The sequence below is a fragment of the Rhipicephalus sanguineus genome, chromosome 1, assembly GCF_013339695.2.
Source record: "Rhipicephalus sanguineus isolate Rsan-2018 chromosome 1, BIME_Rsan_1.4, whole genome shotgun sequence".
NCBI classification, from domain to species: Eukaryota; Metazoa; Arthropoda; class Arachnida; order Ixodida; family Ixodidae; genus Rhipicephalus; species Rhipicephalus sanguineus.
Genome location: NC_051176.1, coordinates 104,830,010 through 104,852,269, shown reverse-complemented (window position 1 = coordinate 104,852,269; position 22,260 = coordinate 104,830,010). Strand labels below are relative to the sequence as shown.

Genomic DNA, 22,260 nt, shown 5'->3' with positions numbered 1-22,260 from the left:
ATTAATTTTCGCTTGTCATGCACAAAGGCAATTGATTACCTGCCCTGGGGTACAATGAAGATGGCAAACTTTAACTGTGTTTGAATTTTTGCCTGCAGATCGCAGACAAAGAGACGGTAGCGAGGTATGTCACTCCAAGATGCATAGAGGTCCAGACTGACATCATCCCCTTTTTCAAGGTTCCTGAAGAAAACGGTATTGTAAAACATATTACAAAAAGCTAAGCATACATCCACAACTACCAAGCAACAAAAAAGAAGATCTTTCATTTTCAACAACAGAAAAATTTTAAGCGGAAAAATACTACAGCAGAACTGTGCATGCAACGGGCAAAACAATGCAACTGAAGTATAGAGGTGAACAGGCCACTATATATAAGGTGCTTTCCCTGAAGGGTATCAAGGCACCTTGACACCACATATATCTGTTCATTTCACTTGATAATGTTTCTGTACTATTTATCACTGGATCAAATACTGTTGCATCCCTGTTATTGCCAGGATTGGCCACACAATGTGAGGATGACAGAAACAATGCAAAATTAAAACAGACTGTTACAAAATAAGACTGCGATGCTGATTGAACATTCCGGCAGTGGTTCCCCCTTAAATGGCAGATGATTCACTGCACAAATACTACAGTCTCCAACATCAAACGGCACAAGAGAGAAATATACCACAGGATTGGCGTAGTTGGTGAGTCGCAGCATGACAGTCATAATTTTGCATGAACACCAAGGCACTGTTTCAATCCCAGTTGTAATGAAAAAAAAAAAGCTTCAAGGGCATGGCAATAACTGCTTTTAATTTTAAATAGGTCCATGCATGCGAGGTTCACTTAAAACACACACACACACACACACACACACACACACACACACACACACACACACACACACACACACACACACACACACACACACAGATTTGTGTGAAGATGCCCTTTTAAACCAGACACCCAATTTACACCTTTCGTGATGCCAGAGGGAAAACATTGAACAGGGATAGGCCCAAGAACGTTCCCTGCATTTGTATGTTATGAAAAAGATGACATACTAGCTCAGAACCCAAGGGCAAACTTGGTTTACTTGATACCTGTGCCTAAACTGTTGTGCAACATCACCACTATATGACATCATTGCCTATTACAACACTTTTGCTCGCCCAAGTCTTTTCTGTGCCAGATATCTACAAAGGTTTAAAAAGTTTCATAGCCTTTGTGCCTGTTCCTATTTTCTTTGATGTGGAATAGTGCTTGGGCACTGCAGGACTAATTATGAATAAATCAGCCTTGGTCAAATACGATTAATATCTTGACACCACAGGGACAAATGCAGGAATTTTAAGGTAGTATCACTCCATACCAGCATATGTCATTTTCTTCCACACTGTGCCTTTCTTCCTGCAATGTTACCCATGTGCTTTAAAGTTCAACCTACCAACAGAGCTTAATAATAACCACAAGCACCACTGCTTACAGCAATGTTTTAGCCTTGTCTTGCAGTCTAAGAAAACATACAAAACAAAGCTTTCTGTCTAGACAACATGAAAAGTTGCCATTGGTCAGCACAGCTGTCAGTACACTTCCCCTTGCTCCCTTAAAGGGGCACTAAAGGCAAATATTAAGGATGTTGATTGTTGAAATAGCGGTCCAGAAACCTCGTAGTGTTACTTTTGTGCCAAGGAAGTGCTTATTTTGAAATAAAATCACGTTTTAGTGGTCCGCATCGCGTTATCGCACTTAAATCACCCGCCTGAAAGCAGTCTTTCGCACGTCACTGGCCGTGCCCAACCTTGCCCGCCTTTACTGTGCGCCGCGTGCACTGGCGGTGTGCACCAATCGGGCATCCGGCAACATCACATTCATGCGGCATTTTTGTAGATCTTTCTGTCAGAGCAAATTTCACGAGCGTGCAAAACACATGCGGCAGTACGCGATACCGAAGTTACCACTGAGATGCGACCGCGCGAGCGAAGCAGGGTGCTGGGTGAAGCGCCGTTCGGCGAAAACGAAACCTTTGAACCACGCGCACCGTTCCCCGTGGCAACGCCAAAGAGGTTTTTTTTCCATGAATCAAACAGAAACGAACAAACAGCATTTTATTACGTCTCTTGATGCACGAAAGGTTCTTTTTTTATTGCAGCTAGTTTGATTACGAGTGATTAATTGTATAGTCAGACTCTCCCACGTCATCGGGATCATTTCCAAAATGTCCTGCTCGTGGCGCTCGTCATGTGATACATTTAGCTTAATTTCTCGTTAAGTAGGGCACTGCTGTTGATAATATTGCCGTTTTAGACGTTGTCATACATTGAGCTTTCACTCTGACATAAATTGTTATTTGCCTTTTGTGTCCCTTTAAATCCTGCCCTGCCCTTCAAGAACACCAAAGAAGGAAAAAGAGTGAGAGGCACTGCCAAGAATGCTGCATTGAAGAGGGTGTGATGATAGTCATGTGCCTTTCTTCACAAATGAGCCCTGGGACTGGCGGTCCAGGCAGTAACACTCATAGAAACCATGCCTTGGTTGTCTAGTCAAGCGAGCGAATGTGTGCAGTGCTTGCGATCGTAGATTTGACAACAAGCTGGCTTCAGGAAAGGGTTGATCACCTTCAGACGATTAATCAAATAATTGAGAAAAGTGTTTAATACACAAAAAACCTCTATACAGCATTCATAGATTATGAAAAAGTAGGGATGGGCGAATAGTGAATTTGAGGTTCGAAGCAAATCCGAAGTGAATTAGTAATTTGGTCGAATAATTTCGAATCGAATAGTTCGAATAGTATTTACCGCATACTATTATTAAAAAAGTGAGCATTTTTGTCATGACCCTTGCACAATATTTATGGATTGGAACTAGGTATGAGTGAATGTCACTTTTTTGGTTTGAAATGAAGTGAAAGTAGCCTTGAATAGTATCAAGATTTGAATAGCAGTAGGGTGCAAGTAATAAGTGGTGCAATACGTTACAATTTAAAAATTACTATACTTAGCGCATATAAGTCCATATAACACGCTTTTAAACTTAAAAAAGTATGTACATTTAACCTTGAAGTGTGGCTTCGCGGCAGTGCAGATTTCCCCGTTTCACAGCACAGCAACGAGACACTGCAGTGAAACCACCTTTACAGGGGTTTACGTGCGGTCGAATGTGGACATATATTCGTTCATTTCGAATACTTCGAAATTTCGAATAATCTAAATTCGTATCGAAGCGAATTCGAATACTGTAATATTTGTTTGAATATGCGAAACGCCCGAATATTCGCCCATCCCTATGAAAAAGCATTCAACTCGGTAGAGATACCAGTGGTTCTGAAGGCGTTGAACTCGTAAGGTGTATTTGAAACATATGTGAATACCATAGCCAATATATATAGATTCCACCGCTACTCTGCTCCTCCTAAAGAAAAGCAGGAAAATACCGATCGGGTCCGTCAAGGAGGTACAATTATTATTCACTGCCTGTCTAGAAGTATTCAAACGACTAGAGTGGGAAGAAATAGGGATGAAGATTAATGGAAAATATGTTAGCAATTCACGGACAGCAGATGACATTGTGTGCTTCAGCAATGACGGCAACAAATTAGAAAGAATGACTGAAGAATTAAACAGAGAAAGCCTCAAAGTACAGTTGAAGATGAACATGCAGAAGACAAAGATAACGCTAGGTAGTCTGGCAAAACAGCAAGAATTCGTGGTAGACAACCGGACCCTTGAATCGGTAGAAGAGTATGTCTATCTAGGCCAAATATTAACAGGAGAGCCTACTCATGTAAAGGAAATACATGGAAGAATAAGGATGAATTGATGTGCACACGGCAGGCATTCTCAAATCCTGACAGGTAACTTACCACTGCCACTATAGGAGAAACCGTAAAGCTACTGTATTTTGCCAGTTCTAACATATGGGGCAGAAACCTGGAAAAAAGAAACTCAAAAAGAAGCCATGGACCAACCAGTGTGCAACGGAACAAGAGACTATACGGGTGACCCTAGGAGACAGGAAGACAGCAGAGAAAAAAAAAAAACTGTCCTAATCTCATGGTCACTCCAAAGTGTCCCGGCAACGCTTTCTGAACATCAAATAAAATTCGTATTTATTGCAAGTGGTCACTTCACCGGGGCCCTGCAACACTTCTTGAACCTACTCAGAATTCCCTGCAGATCAGTAGTCGAGGCTCTTGTGAACATGTGAGACAAGTATAGCACTGCACGGCGCATGTAATTTGCATTTTCATTTCACGGGCAGCCAAAAATGGCTCGCTCTGCTCTCGGCAAAGTGAAATGGACCCGGCCAATGGCTGACTAAATGATTGAGAACGCATCCTCGGTAAATTTTATATTGGTAGTTTCGATTTCAACAAACAACAGCCATAAATACACCTCACTTTGGCAGCACCGAAGTAACCCCTCTTAGTACTTCCCGTCTCGATCAATGGTCGTCTGCTTATTTTGTTTCTTCCCATGTTCACATGAGACGGCATGCGGAAGAAAGCCTGTTCTATTTCGAACTCTACGGACCTGAGTGGGTCGTTTGCCTCGCACTGAACACACTACCACAGTACTTACCGATTCATAACATCAGTTCCAAATCTACCAGCACGCTGGCCAGTGCACGCTTTCTCTTTTACGTGCCTCGCGAGCTAGACACCTTGGCAGACATCGCTTGGCGCTTAATAGAAAAGGCTTTGAAATGTGCTATCTGGGTTTCGTTACTATCCGTCAGTCAACCTGACGCAGTACAACACCGGTGAGCACCAGGTACTTCGCAGAGCTTGGCCATACCTTAGAAGAACCGTAGCGCGGTAGCGCCAGAAGTGCTTGTCTGCTGCATAGTTACCGCATGCATGATTGGGTGCCGTGGCAGTGGTCTCGTGATTACTTGCGATCATACCGGTACTATAGTTTTTTTCTTTTTTTTTTTTCGAAATTAGGTTGAGGCAGTTTATCGGAGACTTATGGCCGCGATTGTACAATCGGGAAGAGAGGTCAGAAATCGGGAGTCTCCCGGGCAAATCGGGAGAGTTGGCAGGTATCGGTGAAGTGGGGTGCTGCTCTGCACACTGTCAGATTCACCCTCTTGACAGCTCAGATTTAAACAGATCGCTTTTACAGCCTCTACGATTGTCTCAATATAACTGCAGACTCTGAAAATATGGTGGAATTTTACAGTTCTCAGAACAGCACTGCTGGTCTGTTCTTGGGAAAGAAAATGACAACAAGGGCAAAAAGAGGATAGATATTCACCAAGCCCATTGTATCAGGCTTGAAAAAAGAAAAGAGAAGAAAGGAAGAGACAGAAAGAGAGACGCAAAAGGTCTCCCTACTTTGTTTCTTTCCTCCATGCAAACACCCAGCTTTCTGCTTAAGTCAATCAGCCATGATCAGCCTTGCACTTGCTGCCTCAGAAGTCAAGAAGCACCCTTACAACTGATATCAGACACCTATAGACAAATGTGCACGATTTTGTAGCACTTTGGCTAATATTTGGCTTCAACTTACTCAGTTAACCTGTGCAGTGTTTAAAAAAATTAAAATAACCACAATACAATTACGAGGCACACCACAGTGGGGGACTCTAGATGAATTATGACCACTTGAGGTTCTCTTAACACTTTCTGTACCAGTGACGAGCATAGTCATCATTAGAGACCGGATTTTAGGCAAATGCCTATTTTGTTCCTTGCACTCATATCGCGCCATTTTGATATATGAGCATGAATTAGAGGTTAAGAAGGGTTTTTACTAGGGGTGCGCGAATATTCGAAATTTCGAATATTTCTCGAATAGTGTTTGCTATTCGATTCGATTCGAACTTCCCAAAAACAAATACAGTCAACGTCCGATTGAAAATGACCCCTCCAGATTTTTTTAATAACCTTCACCTCACTACACTACCGTATCGCGGCAAAGCTGCCCTTCAAGCTCCGTTACGGTCGAACTTTGCCAAGAGACAGTCAACGTCCGATTGGAAGTGGTCCCTAGATTTTCAATATGCTTCACCTCATCACACCCCGGTATCATGGCAAAGCTGCCTTTCAAGCTCCGTTACGGTCGAACTTTGCCAAGACACAGTTAACGTCCGATTGGAAGTGGTCCCTAGATTTTCAATATGCTTCTCCTCATCACACCCTGGTATTGCGGCAAAGCTGCCTTTCAAGCTCTGCTACGGTCGCAAATGTATTAACTCAAGAAAACGCTGGTTCCAACATGGAGATGAAAGATGTGGCAGAGGTGGGAGCTCAATGCTGTTTTGGACCTGAAATTTGGGCAGGAAGTCCGAAAAATGGGAAGCCGAAGCGTTTTAGCATCCAAAATTTCAGATGTTCTTATATATCGACGTCTTCGAGGCAGATTTGGAACTCAGGACTTGAAGGGAGCACACCCTTGTCCACCACATCAGTTGGGCTTCCACAGAAGTTGAAAGAGGAGGAGAGGCTGAGGAAATGGCAACTTTGCCTTTCACGTGTAAAGTGTTGTCGGCAACACTTTGGTTGCACCAAATCATGTACATAAATAGAATTCGGCCTCTATAATTGCCTCATTCTTGATAAGACAACTATTAAACACCACACCACCAGTGCTTCATCAACCTAGCAAAAAGAAACACTTTCATATTGCTATCTCATAAGAATATGCTTAGGAATCTTCTCTAACTTTTTTTTTCTGCAATTTCGTTTCTAAGTATTCAAAAAATATTCTAGAAATATTCGAGAAATATTCGAAAAATATTCGATTCAATTTGCACTCACACTTCAATATTTGAATTCGCTTCGCACCCGAAATTTTGCTATTCGCACAGCTCTAGTATTTACAGTGTTTTTATAGTGCCTATAAATGCCCCTTTTTGGTGTTCGTGCCTAAATGCTTAGATATACTTAGAAATGCCTATTTTCAAAATTGGCGCTTATATGAATTGGCGCTTATATATAGCATCAAGTTTCGCTCCCAGGTGCTGTTTGAGACCGTTAGTCATGTTACCGCGTAACACTGACTGTTGGGAACTATGGAGTTCAACCTAGTCCTCTATTTGAACCAACTCCTGGAAACAACTGCTAGCAGCAGCGAAGTGAGACATGTCGGTGAGAATTCGCCGCTGCGCTGACACGGCGCGAGCGGTTGGCGAATGCGAAACCGCGGAGAGCAGTCAGCGGGAAGGAGAGTGAAGAGCAAAAAAAGAAAGAAAAATGTGATGTGCATCCAGCTTTTATTTTGTTTGTAATTTACTTTTTAAGAAGTTCACTGCAGTAGCGTAGCCAGAAATTTTTTTCGACCCGGGGGAGGGGGGTAACCATACTTTCTCGTGCATGCATTTGTATATGTGCATGTATATACACTCAAACCTCGGTATAACGAACACGGATATAACGAATTAACGAAGTAAATGAAGAATAGTCTTGTCATAGCTACAGTGTTACAAATAAACGTTTATAACGAATTTTCGGATATAACGAAGTTATTTTCGTGGCAGATGTGACTTTGTTATAATGAGGTTTGAGTGTATACACACACACACACACGCAAAACTGAAAAGTTTCGACCCCCCACCCCCCTTGAGAAATTGGCTCTACGCGATTCGACGCAGCCAATAGGAGAAATCCCTCCCTTCTGGTCTTTTAGTGATCTGGCTGTCTGCTCCTGCTCTGCCCTTCTCAGTCATGCCGAAACGACACCCAGGAGTGTGTTCAATTCAACAGTGGACACTTGAGTCACTGTGCAGAACACGGGAGAGACTGTGTTCTGCGAACCGTGCGGGACAAAGCACAATTGCATGGCTATGTTCAACTGTTAGCGCCTTTGTGCCATCTTAAGCAGTAACACTTTTATTTTCCTATTGTATATAGAGGTCAACGCACGTCTTCGTTTGAAATTATTTGCATTTATGTGAAAGTTCACTGTGCCGATATTTACGATATTGGAGGCATACAACATTGTTTTGCCTGCCTATTTTTGGCACCTAAAACGAGCTTTTTTAGTGCCTCAAAATCCGGCCTCTAGTCATCACGAGTGAAAAGTACCTTCAGCAAGAACAGGACATGATTACATCTGTAATCTAGCTGCCATTTGCGTTACTATAATCCATCTCAGAAGTTCCCTACAGCACTGTGAAGGCTACAGGGATCCTTAGCCAATAGGAAGGGCGATTAGCTCCTCCACATGTATTCATCCGCGTCGCGTCGTCTGCTCAGCGTCTCCCTGCCATCTGCTCGCACGCGCAGGGCGAGTAAAGTGAACAGACGGCACCGCAAAAAAAAAAAAAAAAGGCTGCACCCACCGCAGCTCGTGCCCTCCGCTTCGAGTTTCTCGAAGCGGAGGGCACCGTGCGCTGTGTGAGCCGTAAGTGACAAACTGACGCTTGTATTTGCTTCAGATTAATATGCTGACGCTTCGACAGTAATGTATTCACGACTATGTTTCTCTAATTCCAAGAACCTTTATCAAATCCTCGGCGCGTTAGGCATAGCAGGTGTTGCTAAACAAACAGGTGATCTCGCAAATAATGACAAAATGTACCTGATGCTTTGTCCTCAGCGTGCGATGGCACAAAGCGATGGCTCATTTCACCATTTATTTGTTGCTGCCAGCACAGTGGGAGAATAGCAAGCGTAAGTTCGAAGTGAAGCGGGCAGTCGCGCCTGCATGGACGCTGCCATCTTGATTTTCAACCACAGTTACCGGCGGTTACTGATACAGTAATTAAAGGCACACGACATAAATGCGAAGAAGAATAAACATATCACGCATCGATGGGTGCATGATATACAACACATGCCAAACAAGCGCAAATGTCTCAACCCTGAAAATTCTAAGGTAATTATATCTGGAACAATGTTTTGCTGCGCAAGCATGTGGCTTGCTTACACCCTGTGGCTTTGGTAGTGCTGAACGGTAGTGGTGAGATGAAGTATAGGTAGTGTGCATGTAGTTCCTCTTTATACTCAAGTGCTTGACGTGTGCACTGGAAATGTGGCTTGCCTGCTTGCCCCACTTCTGGGAAACTTGGTACAAAATTTTTAATTATCTGCGGTATGGGAGGGGTTACCATGTACCTAAATCTAAGTACACTGAAACCTCGATATAATGAACACTGTTATAACGAAATATCGGTTATGAAGAAGTAAATGAAAAATAGTCTTGCAATACATACAGTGTTAGGAATATATGTTTATAACGAATTTTCGGATATAGCGAAGTTATTTTTGTGTAAAATGTAACTTTGTTATAATGAGGTTTGAGTGTAGACAGGTGTTGCTACATCATTCCCCCACTGAAACACAGCCGCAGTGGCCAAAAATCGGGCCCGCGTCCTTGAGCTTAGCAGTGCAACAGCTTAGCTGCCAAGCTACCACAGTGGATTCCACAGCGTTTCCCCGCTAATGATGTAGCACTGCAAGTTGATGGCCATATATGTGCATTAAAAGGTTTGGGTTTGTATTTGTTATAGAAAACAAAGCTGCACACTAACACTAGCATAGTTCACTCAAAACAAACTGCCCATACTGCTCACACTACAAAAAGTGAGTGGCCTCAACATTATAGCCTCAACAAGAGTGGCCATAGAAAAATGGTTCTTGCTGCACTAGAGAAAATAAAAGGGCAGAAAACACATAAATCTAAACCATAAACCCACCAGTGGTTCCAATAATCAAGAGTTGCTTTACTACCACAATTTTAACACAACACGCTTAGTGGTTGCACTTTTTTGCTTAAGTGTCGAAAAAATAAAAAAAAAAATCGCAAGGAATGCACTACAACGAGCATTACTTAACACATGAAAAACAAATTGTGTAATTTAAAATCTTATACCTTTTGGCTATACGATGTCGTATAAATGCATACTGCTGCATGGAAGCTACTTCATTGCATACAGTGGAAGCAGGAACACGTCTTGGTTTCGATTGAGGGTCGAAGGCCAGCTCAGTCACCTGTGCAATGAAATACATAAGGAAGATCGGAACAATGTATTCAATTAAAAAAAATAAACAAGTGAAATGAGGCAACTAGCTTTTATGCTTGATGACCAGCCCAAGAACTCTGTAGGAGCTTTGCTAACAAAAACTGTACTGCATTGCACTGCATTGCTATGCTAAAAGAGGTGTGGGCAGCAGCAACGGAGGCACCACTACCAGCCAAAATTTACTTTGTTCTTTAGTGCTGTTATTGCAGTTTGATTAGTATTACTGAGGATGAGACTGGATATTTAGCCGTCAATAGAAGAGCTCTAGCAATGTTCAATCTAGGTACTCAGATTTGTAGCGATACACATAGCGCTGTTCTAGGTAATGCTTGTCTCGAATGTGCAATATATTTTATTTGTGCCTGACGGCTAGAGCAGCAATGCACAATAGCATGACATGTGTCAATAACGTATTCTTCAAAGCATAAAGAACTGGCTGGTCTGATTTTTGTGAAGGTTCAACATTCCACATGACAAGCACAATTAAGCAAATATCTCTTAAAATTTTCACAGTAATCATTGCTATTGCCCCATAGCAACTGCCTTAGTCATTTGTGTTTGTTCATTACAAAATTTAGCGTTAAAGGAGTGGTGACAGAAAATTTGTGAACCTCTGTTTCTTGCTCTTAATCAGCGTCTACTGACTCGTTAATAGCAGCAACGAAACTCATTTGCCCTAGCGTGAGACGAACGTTTAAAGGGGTCATGAACCACTTTTCCAAGTAATGATCTAATGGCCTCAGTATCGGAGTGTACTGCCTCCCGAATCGATTGCCGCAAAAATTTCTCGAATCCGTCAAGAATCAGCGGAGTTACGGGGGTTTGGCGCACGCTCCCAGCGCTTTCTCTCTTTTCTCGTGCCGGCGAGCGCACTGGAAGCTAGACAGGGAGGGGTGGCATGGGGGAAAGAAGTTACGCCAGCGCGCGTCATGAAACGCGATCGCTCTCCCGCTGTGATTCGCTTGCGCGAGTGCGGCTACCGTGTACTGAGGAGTGCGGTGCCGGCAAGTGGCGGCACCCCGCGGCAAGAAGCGCATCTGATCCGAACGCCGCTCTCGATTTACGTCGGCTATCGGCCAATAAGCATGCTATGTCTCTTGCGACGTACAGCGGACAGACGCCCCGCCCACCGACGAGAGTGAGAACCGGCCTCTGTTTGAAAAGAGGGTGCCTGGGGAAACGGCAACTTCGCGCTCCGCTTGTGGCCATTACGCGGCGCGCACGACTGTAATATTTGGCAGAGCAGTTCATAGCCGTGTCAGCTTTCCGCAGGATGTGTTTTTTCAATCAGCCCAAGGGGTGCTTCATGACCCCTTTAATTATATGCTCGTATGTTACGAGCGGAGGCAGTTTGAATTTCGAAGAGCACTCAGTGGCCCCATGACATAGTCGGCCTACTCGTGAACAAATACCATCAGGTGACCACGAGAGCCAGTGATGTCACTGGCCAGTTTCTGCCATGTTGTCAATGCTGCTGTTTCGTCTGCTGTGTTCAGCGTTGTGAGTGCTTGTTTCTCCAATCGTCAAAAAACGCTTATCTAGTGCAGCGATGAATGAAAGAGCTGGGAGGAGTGTAAAAATAAGTCAGAAAAGCTTGCTCCACTTCGCGAATCTTGCTGGTCGCTGCAATCTTCTTCTTGTCGTCGTCGTCCAACTGAGGCGATGTTTTCCGTGAGGCTTGGAGCAGCCGCAGCATTAGACGTGCTGAAACATTTTCGCTTCGATCAATTGTAGAGTAGCAGGTTGAGAAGTGACGAAGGAAGCAGTGAAATCACAACACTGGCACTCTGTAGCAGTGTTTATGTGTAACATGCAACTGACGTGAGGTACGCTTTACTGACTCGTATATAGCTTGGGCAACACTGCGTTCTCAAGGCATAACAATCCCACGTACGCACATCGGAACGCCAAGGCAGTTATCTGTCCACTACGCAATACGATCCCGGCAGTAGAGAGCTTCAGTTTGTAGACTTCCTAACATTTGCAGATACCTCGTTACCAGAGCTGTTGACGACTGCAGCAGTAGCAGCAGCCATGCATGGCAGCAGCCGCGGAGTCGGTAGCAACATCTTGTGGCTTTTTGTCCAACTACAATAATTTTTTTTTTGTTTTCTCCGTGGTGCTGCTGTTCTTGTCGCAAAAAAAAAAAAAAGCAATGAGAATACTGTGAGTTGCTAATTATTTCACTGCTAATGCTTTACACAGAGTCAGTAAGCGGGTAAGTCGCTGCAATGTTATTTTTTAGATCTCTGGTTAGGCTATGCATCATCAGGTGTCGCCACCAGCGTTATCCATCTCGTACACGCCTCCGGTAACCCGGCCTGAACTCGTGTCGTACATTGTTTACAAAACGGCCCCGCTTGATGACATCATCGCTTTTTGCTTCTATTTCCGATTCGGCACTTTCACAAACTTCAACACTCAATTAAAATACTTTTTAGGCTGTATTTGTGGCTGATATCGTGCAGATGGCACCTATATGCACCCATTAGTGATATAACAGTCAAATTGTGTCCGAAATTTTGTCACCACTCCTTCAATGTGTGATGATCTACATTAAATTTGAACCACCCAACGTGCTACAGAGAACTTGCGCGGTGGTGTTCTTTCGAACTGATTTTGTGGTGGCATGTTTTCTGCACTTTCAGAAGCTATGGATCAGTATCAACTAGCCCAATTTCAGTGCTTGCTATACTATAAAGGCTCAATAATTTGTACCAGCCAAAGGCGTATCTGAATGCGAACCGGAATAGTGTCCTTTCGATCCCTATGCTGTGTTCTGGTACTGCTGTTAGTTGCCGAAAGCTTCAGCACAAAGTGCCTATAAGTAGGCTTGACTGCACTGACACTCTACGAGACGTGATCGCCTATTCAGGGCAAGACCCTAGTGCTGGCCATAAGAATGCCAACGAGGATACTCAACTGTTTCGAGTCCCAGCAACCGTTTGAGTTTTGTGAAGACCACCACAAACACTGGCAGCACTAGCCTTGATGCACCTTCCTCCTGTGCTTCCGCATCCTCACAGCGATGAAACCGAATGACCCAAGTCCAAGCTGGACTGAAAAAAACATGAAGAGAAAATTAACTGCACAGCTGGCACAGGATGCTAAAGGCCGCTGTAATAGATCATTGTATCCACAAAAGTTTCATGGAATTACTACGAAACTTCTTACTCCGAGGAGAACCACTTGAGCAATGCTTGTAAGATGTGGGTCTGCAACAGTGATATGCACAAAAACCGGCCTCCAACTCTGAGAACCCTGGACACTTCTTTAAGCACTGCGTAAAGTTTTGCAGCACTATCACTGTCTGGAGTCAGTGCATCCACTGTTCCTTTGTCCAATATTACACTGAATTCCTCATCTTTGAAGTTCATCTGAAATATAAATAAATAAATAAATTGTTGGAACCCTTCAACAATGACTTGCGAAGACAGACAGTTGGGCGAGGGGGGAATTAGACAAGTGAAAGAACAGTGCAGCGAAGAGCCAGGTTGCTGCTTACACGCAAGCTCGGCCTGATCTACTGCTACGTGTACCAAAATGCAAAAGTACACACCTGGGTAGCATCCATTTGGAGAAACTGCATCTGAGGTCGCGAAGTTACATACTTATCGTTCATTTGTCGTATGGCCACGTCGCTTATATCAATGCTGGTAATGTTTCTGTAACCACTGTCATAGAGGTCCGCGCTTAAAGTAGAGTTGCCGCAACCGACAATTAGGATCTTGTCAGTCGACTCCTTCAAGTACTTGAATATTGTTTCTGCATGTTGCCAGAACTCTCCATACCTGAAAAAAAATGAAAGATTGTGTTATCGAAGAAAAACAAAAATGTAAACATTAGCCACGTGCGATGCCGACAGCTCACACTAGGCGTAAGCAAATGCAACATTCACCATTCAAAAGCTGCTTTTCCTCGCTTATGGAAGAACTCGTTCCAGTATTTCTCGCTGGCGAATTCGGATGACGCCTTCGGCAGAAGATTCATGATCAAAGGTCATTCGCAGAGCATTTGTCGGTTCACATTCACGCGCACGAGCAAACCGAAGATGCTTCGCGTGCGTTCTGCGCGTGCCGCTACCCCGCTACATGTATGACATATTTGGTTTAGTTGCCCAAGTGCGGTCATCAGCAAACTCTTCATAGGAGGATTGCAGCACATCTCCTTGATTACAAATGCAATTCACATTATCAGGCAACAGGCAAGGCGTTAGCTAAACTTTACTTCAGGAGACATAGCTGGCAGTAAAGAATTATTTCCATTCAAACGCGGCTGTATCCCGACTATGACCAGCCAAGCACGGTTTCTCAACTACGTTTTATGCAGGCTACGACGCTGAGTACCCTACCGACAAGCGAAGCAAACTACTGGTAGGAAATACTATTTGAACTCTTGCTTTTCTCTTGTCCGAGTTGTGCGATTTGTTCCGCCAAAGCACACTTGGATCATGATTTCCAATTGTCGCAAAATATTTTCATCGAATTGATTTCAGGATAGCGAGCAACCTACTACCCGCGCACTACCGCACCGGCCACCCCGCGTTCTGATTCGCTGCTGTCGGAAGCTCGCTTGACGCAGATGTGTGACGCATTATTGACGATACGACGAGTAGGGCACCGTAATGGCACTGAAGAGTGTCGTCGGCTTGAGTAAGTACGCTTTACTTTCCATTTCAGAAAATTACGCGCGACTTGGTGGTTTATGTGTCTCATTGATGTAACCCTATCATACGGTAGTTCTTATTCAAGTGGCTTTGCGTGAAGTTTGTGAGACGCCTGCGTGAGAAAACGCCTAAGCAGTTCACGCCCATCTTGGCTCTGTTGCATCTTTCACGGACGCCCACATAAAACAGAGCGATCGCCTGCGTACTGTTTACGTTCATCGATAGTGGGGTTTCATCTGTTCAGCTATGACAAGAGTATGTTTCGCCTATCGGCTCATAGTGCCTTTACTGCAGTGGTTTCGTGGTCGGAAACGATAGTAGTGTAGTTAGTTTCGCCGTGCCGCTGGGTGTGTTCGCGGTTCAGAGGCGCATTTTGCTGCTCGGTAGGAACCAGCTGTGAACCCCAAGTGTTTTGAAAGAAGGAGAAACGATAATAAAAAGGTCACTATTGTGTTAATAGCGATTATTGCATTACCTTGCGCCATTCCTCGTTATTGTCTCGTCTGTTTGTAATCACACCGGCCAACGCGCTTGCCCGCTGCTCTGCGCGCTGCTGGCTTTATAAGGCATTTTTCAATCCGGAGTTTGCACTTATTGACGATGCTATTGTCTGTTTGACCTAGCGTGTGTGCTTGCGAAAATACCGAGTTGTAACATTCTATATTCGTGCCGATAGCGTAGTGGTCTGCCATGAACCTTAAAAGTCGTCGACGGTACAGTTCGTGTTGGCACGTGCTTATTGTAGCTGTGTCCATATTTCAGAAATCACGAACGATGTTATCCGCACGGTCAAGAAAAAGGGAGAATGGAAGGTTCTTGTGGTTGATCAGCTGGGGATGCGGATGATATCCGCCTGCTGCAAGATGCACGAACTCGCGTCTGAAGGAATTACGAGTGAGTTTTTCTCTTCAGTTTTTTTTTTTTGACGCTCTATTCTTCTTCCAAATCTGCATGAAATTTAGTACTTCGATGCAAGATTGATGATGCCGGTTGAAATTGCCTCATTACTGAATTCGCGCGAGGTTTTAAGACAAAGTGTGAATGGTGCTTTAAAGCTACACCCCCCTCCCTCTCTTTTTTTCCATGCAGTTGTCGAAGATCTGAATAAAAAGCGAGAACCTCTGCCAAACATTGAAGCGGTGTATCTTATCGCCCCAACAGAAAAGGTTTGCACCTGAAAAGTAGTGATAACTTTCTGTATGTGTATGTGACGTGTGTGCAATTACAAGAGTGCCAACAACACAGCTATATGTATATGTAGCCTGGATCACCGTGTGTGTGAGTATATCAGCATTGTCGGGACTCTTGTTGTAAGTGATGTGACTTTAAGGGTTCATTCACACCGGGAGCTCAGATATGTCATGCAACTACAGTCGCAAAGCTTGCGAACCAATCATACGGGCAGGAACAGGACCGATCTGCTTGTTTTATGAGGTGATAGTGGTACGGGCTGATACTTAAGGCACAGCATTGTATTTCACTGTGGTGACGGGTTGCATGGTCACATTTGCTGGTGTGAACATTGGTTTCATTGAGTCGCTCTTTGGTCGCCAGCTGCGTATTTGCCTACATCTGATCAGAGGGATTGTTAGTGTAGCAGTCCTCCATAACGTGAAGCATGATGAAATCTCTTATTTGTGTCCTTTGTTGCCCCACTGTTGATATGTATGCTGTGGTTTGTGCGATAAGCCCACAGAGAAGTGAAGGCACGGATGACACGATTGTAAATGTTGCGAATTGCACTCTTGTTGTCCACGCCTTCCCTCCTTGTCCATGGATTTATTGCTTACCCACAGTATGAATCACCACCAGCTAGCATATCTTTCATTTCTTCAGCTGCATATTATGGTTCATGGTTTAACGGACCAAAGTGATGGTGTTCAAATTAAAGGAGGGTAGCTTTAGAGCTTGCATCCATCCTGCTTCATTTAATGTAGAGTTCTTGTGCTTAGTATTAATTCAAGCCTGGCAGTGATGAACTCAGGGGCATCTCAAGACATGGCAGGGGTTATGCATGCATATTACTATATACATGGTGCAGGTCTTCACTCAAGTGTACAGTTATGAAAGGAATGCGTTAAACTTGAAGTGATGCCATTTTTGCTGTGTTTGAAATGAAATGGCTACTAGGCACCCATGTTTGATTGCTGTTTGGTAGAGTTAAACTTATCGTCTAGCGCAGTCATCTGGGGTTCAGTGAACACTCTTGTTAATGGTAGCATGAATTTGGTTTGCATTTTTCAACTTGTGCTGCTTATCACCTCATGGACACCAGTGGCCAGCTCATGTACATGAGCATGATCACTTCAGTGAATAACCTCCTGCGTTAGGTATATTCGAAATGGAAGGCAATGTACAGTGGTGTCACTGGCACATAAGGTTATTGACCATAGAAAAAGCTTGCTGATTAAAAAATAAACTGCATAATTGATTGTACAGATTGGGCGTACTGCCGATGGTGGCTTGCAATGATTTTTATAATAGCATGCTTCATTATTCTTGACTTGGAAGTTGCCACTGTCATTGCACCAGGTGAGGCCAAGTGTCTAGTTCGGAGATGATGCTTTGTATTGCAACTAAGGATATTGTCCATTTGGGTGAAGGGGACTTTTTTTCAGAGGTGTGATATTTACAGTGCATATATAATTAATTGATGCTGTCTGAGCAGAGAGGACCTGTTAGTTGATATTACTTACATGCAGCCAAAACATGTTCTGACACAGTTCTGTTGTTCATGTTTCATTCTTTTCTGACACTGTGTTGGTGCTGATGTTTATGTGACGAAGTTTCCTTTACATTTCAGTCAGTTCGTGCCTTGATGTCGGACTTCCAAACACCAGCCCGACACATGTACCGGTGTGCACACATTTTCTTCACAGAGAGTGAGTATTCAAAGCCTCTAATGGCACAATTGAAGAGTTTCAATGAACTTATATGGTGAATTACATTGGGAGAATAGGAGCAAAGGCATGCACAGTGAGAGCATTGACACTCAATCCACCACTGGAATGTTGTGCACGTCTGGAAAGAATGTGGGAATGTGACAAGTGAAGAAGAATCCACCATGTGGCCAAAACAGTCTCAGTATTCTCATTCGGAGAGTGGCAAAACACGTGTGGTTGCTAAGGTGATCTGTCAGTCACATTTGCCATTCGCTGCTGCGACGACACATCTTACAAATATTGCTGCATACATTTTGTAGTCATTGACTCTATGAGTGCATATGGGCAAGATTAATGTTGAATTCCAATGGCAGAGTCGGAGAAGCCGATGGACTCCGCGAGTGAGCATTCTACTCTGGCGTAGAGCGACGCCTCCAAATCCGCGATTGGAACACAATCCGCGCCGCCGGAGCAAGCATGGCAGGGGTGGAAGTGCTGCGCCAATGCGCTTTTGCTGCGCCATCCTGCTCCAAAACGCATTATTGCGCCGAAACTGCTCCCAAGCGGTCTTTGGTGCACGGCCTCCTGCGATGGGCTCCGGTGCGCTGCCGGAACCGATCACCGAGGCTATGTTTGGTGCCTTCATGTGCCGCTGTCATCCGTGTCATGGCGCGCCTAAGCGAGCTTATGTCATTATATCATCATCACATCACTTGGCGCGCTCTCGCGACCTTGTCGAAGGCCCGAAAACCCTAGCGAACAAGAAAGTGAGTTGTGCAGCCATATTTCGATTGTGACGCCGGTGGCAGCGGAGTTTTTTGGCGCGCTGCGCGCACGAGGTGGTTGTTGTCATCGTGGCCTGGGATTGTGAACATGAATAAAAGTAAGTGCGTTGACGCTTCATAAGGTCGAAAAGCTTCTATTTACTGCGAATATTTAATTTGATGTGAAGCCATGAAGTTAGTGCGAGCAGCTGCCGCGAACGTAAACTCGCGACCATTATTAGAAACTTTGCATTAAGGAAACGACTGTATAGCTGAATGTGTAATATGGATTTTGTTTCATAAGTCTGCATGTAAACGAAAAACTTGTTTTATCCGTTTGCGGTCAATGAAGCCACTACCAACTGCGAAATCACTCACAGGGCTTCGGTTTGTGTAAGTCGGTTGGACCATTTCCGAAACTCATTTTTTTTAGCGAGAGCATGCCTCTCTATGTGCAGAATTTGTTGCATTGCACACAAGCCCTTAGACGTTCGAAATGCAGCATGTAAATGTGCTCGTGCAGCGACGAGCTTAGTCTCGCCTGTGCGATCGATCGCGTTGTTCGATTTTGGCTCGTCAGAACCTGCGCTCGGCTCGTGGTCGAGTACGCTGTAGCTCGTACCATCCGCAGCACAACATGACATGCCGCTCGCCGCCGTGGCTGTGTGTGGTTTGGTACATGAGGTGGCGAGTGGAGAAATATACAAAAAAGAACAAGATACACTTCGAACGTTTGTTACTGAAAAGACTAATGTGAGGTAGTACGAAAACAGAACCACGGGATACAAATTGTGCACTTGCGACATCTAGTATCATCGCACCTCAAGTGCCATATTTGTGTGCATATAACCGACACCAATAATTGACAAATCCTGGAACTTGAAGGGAAAAGGTGGAAGCGCGTGGTGCAATTTTTGGCGCGATTTACGCGCGTTTTTTGACGAACGCCTTCGCGAAATCGCGCTGTTGCGTCCCGAATGGCTTGATATCTGCGCGACTGACGCGTGGTCGGTGGGTCGCTCGCGTCATTTTTGATGAACGCTATCTCAAAAATCGCGCCGCCGCGTCTTCCTACTCGAAGTAGAAAAGAAAACGCCTCGCGCGGCGCATCGCCCGCTCGTCCGAGAAGTGGAGTTTAGGGTGCAGACGCGTGTTTGTTTGGTTTCTTCCAATGCCTCCAGACTGCGCTGACCTCCACGCATTTCGAAGGAACTTTTTGAAGCCGGCGTAGGGTTTTGACGAAAATGCAACCCGGCAAACGCTGGCGCAAAAACGCCGCTGCTGAAAAACGCTCATTACCATGAACGTTTTTCATTTGTCAGTCTAGTCAAGTGTAGCTATTCAAAACATCGCTTATCTCGTTTTCCTGAGTCATTGCTCTATCACAGCTGTGATGGTTTAATGATAACACGTACGCGCGTGTGTGTATATATATATATCATTTGTTTAAGTGCTGTTGGTTCATCAATATTGAATGTTTTCTCAAATCATTGGAATTTCTTGTGTTTACCAGAAATAAAAATTAAACAACAATGATGTTTGACCCTACAATTCTGCTCCAAAACTAACTTGCATTGCTCCAAAACACACATTTTGGTGCTCCAAAGCTGCTCCAAAACAGCATTATTCCTGCTCCCTGAGCTGCTCCAAAACGCTCAAGCCCGCTTCCACCCCTGAGCATGGGAACAAGAAGGAAGCGGAAGTGCTTGAGTTGCCCAGAATACCTTGTGTGTAGTTATTCGATTCTGCTAATTCCGCTGTCGAATTCCAGCTCGTACGCGGCAGTTTCAGCGTCGCTGTCACTATCCGATGAATCGCTCGTGCAGAAACTCGGAGCTGTCGCTATCGATCAGCGAAAGCAATGCCGCACGATTTGCCCAGACGCCCATGTTGTCCGCCATTACTGTCAAAACACGCGACAGCGGCAGCGCCCCCAAGCAGGCAAACGTGTTAAAGGAAGTACGTCAGGCCGAGTTCCGGTCGACTCCGCCGATTTTGGCGGAGCAACTTTTCCTGCTCCACGGAGTGACTCCCGCTCTGAATCCACTCCGACTCTCCCATTGGAACGCTTGACTCCCGCCCTCACTCTGCCATTGGAACACACTTGCTCCAAAAGGAGCAGAAAAGCTTGCTCCGACTCCGCCATTGGAATTCAACATAAAATAAACTAGGACTGCTACATTCTGACTAATATATGTTGCGGAGCTTGTTCATATCAATGGCATCAAAATAACCTGGCCAAACCGCTACGTTTGGCTGCTGCCATTGATTCATTGATTGCCACTGTGCTTGCCAGCTGAAGCAAAATAAAAACAAGCAAGGAGAACATGGCGTTTGAAAGTCACGTGACTTCCTTCATACTCCACTTTCCAGGCGAGAGCGCTTGGGACTATCCGGCTTGATGGTATAGTAGTTACGGTGCTCGGCTGCTGACCTGAATGTTTCAGGTTTGATCCCGGCCATGGCAGCCGCATATCAATGAAATGCTGAGAGGCCAATGTACTGTGCGATGTCAGTGCACATTAAAGAACACCAGATGGTCGAAATTACCGGAGTCCTCCACTACGGAGTCTCTCATAATCATATGGTTCTGGCACTTAAAACCTTAGATATTATTATTATTATTATTATTATTATTATTATTATTATTATTATTATTATTATTATTATTATTATTAGTGCTTGGGACTGCTCCGTGCTTACCTTGGCGCAACAAAACTACTCTTGTTGTGCCATTGGATGACAGCACTGCTACTCATGTTTGATCACAAACACACCAACTCTTAGACGAACATTTTCAGTGTGGTTTCGAGTGCTCCTGTTCTCGCAAGAAAATTTGCCATTTGATTCATTTTGTATCTTCTACTTGCCGCAAAACCTCATGGATGTGTACCTGTTTGTTAGATTTTCTTGGCTGTTCTGCTCCAAAATGCCAGTGTATAGAGCCATGTATATTAGCTTCCTATTTCCTCTGTTTCCTTCGCCGGCTGTTATGTAAAAGAACTGTGACTGCAGCTGCATTGACTGCTACATGTCACTGCTGAAAATGCAGCACCTGCAACGCTGTACCATCTTCGCAAGAGACAGCCGAATTGCCTGTTGTGTCTTGGGACACTAAAGACAAAAATGATTTTTCTCATGTTAGTAAATTACTCTTTTCCAATCCCAACATCACCACGCTTGGTAAGCGAGAAGACGTGCGAAAAGAAAATGTGGGTTGAAATCCCCGCACCAAACGCCATGACGTAGATTTTGACAGCATATACTAGGACCTACATCATTCCTAATTGGTAAAAATGAAGTATATTGTCCTCTGAGGGGGCTATAGACTTAAATACCAAGTTTCAGGAAGTTTCATTGAGCAAATGTTGCCATGATATGAAGAAATACACTGTGATATCCGTGACATCACGTGCGGAGATTTCTGTGTAAAATTTCAAAATGCAACTTTGACCTTGATTTTCTCCTCACTTAATGAACATATTATGGTGAAATTAACAACATTAGAGTTCTCAGAGTACAATTTATCAATCTAAACTGATTTGTTGTTTCACTTAGTGTTCCTTTAAGGGTACTTTGCAAGGTGGCTAATTGTCACTTGTGAACCTACATGCACACACATAATGTAGTCTTCCTCGAGGAAGCCCTGTGGGCCACCTGCCTTTGTCTTTGCCATGTTTCCCTGCATGAAGAAGTTTTTATCGGATGTGACATTTTCCCAGATAATGCATTCTTTTTCAGTGTTCCCCTAAGAAACAACATGGTTCTGCTGTATATGTCGTATCCTTTCCCTTGACCACATTGTTGCGTGCTTGTTGTTTCAGAATGCCCAGATGACCTGTTCACAGACATATGCAAATCGCAAATGGCAAAAGTAATAAAGACATTGAAAGAAGTCAACATTGCTTTTCTGCCATACGAAAGTCAGGTGGGTACTTGAGTGTTCTTTGGTTACCGTATTGTACAGGCGCATTCCATCATGCAA

General features: G+C 44.2%; 2 protein-coding genes across 3 annotated transcripts in view; one reads left to right on the top strand and one right to left on the bottom strand.

The window, feature by feature from the left end:
• Positions 1-14,268, bottom strand: part of LOC119394967 (eEF1A lysine and N-terminal methyltransferase) — a 38,399-nt gene extending 24,131 nt beyond the window's left edge. Inside the window, exons 1-6 of the mRNA XM_037662266.2 lie at positions 13,862-14,268; positions 13,523-13,754; positions 13,138-13,340; positions 12,887-13,022; positions 9,813-9,931; positions 40-183 (exon numbers count right to left, since the gene is read on the bottom strand). Of these exons, the coding sequence (XP_037518194.1) occupies positions 40-183; positions 9,813-9,931; positions 12,887-13,022; positions 13,138-13,340; positions 13,523-13,754; positions 13,862-13,953 (926 nt within the window). The 5' untranslated portion in view covers positions 13,954-14,268. The remainder of the gene's footprint in view (positions 1-39; positions 184-9,812; positions 9,932-12,886; positions 13,023-13,137; positions 13,341-13,522; positions 13,755-13,861) is intronic.
• Positions 14,269-14,466: 198 nt separating this feature from the next.
• The window catches only part of LOC119394976 (protein ROP), a 47,925-nt gene continuing 40,131 nt past the window's right edge, over positions 14,467-22,260 (top strand). Inside the window, exons 1-5 of one of the 2 annotated variants that reach the window (XM_037662275.2) lie at positions 14,467-14,615; positions 15,392-15,523; positions 15,719-15,795; positions 17,433-17,511; positions 22,100-22,203. In XM_037662275.2, coding sequence (XP_037518203.1) covers positions 14,588-14,615; positions 15,392-15,523; positions 15,719-15,795; positions 17,433-17,511; positions 22,100-22,203 — 420 coding nt within the window. In that variant the 5' untranslated portion in view covers positions 14,467-14,587. The remainder of the gene's footprint in view (positions 14,616-15,391; positions 15,524-15,718; positions 15,796-17,432; positions 17,512-22,099; positions 22,204-22,260) is intronic. The other variant, XM_037662279.2, reaches the window with a different exon arrangement.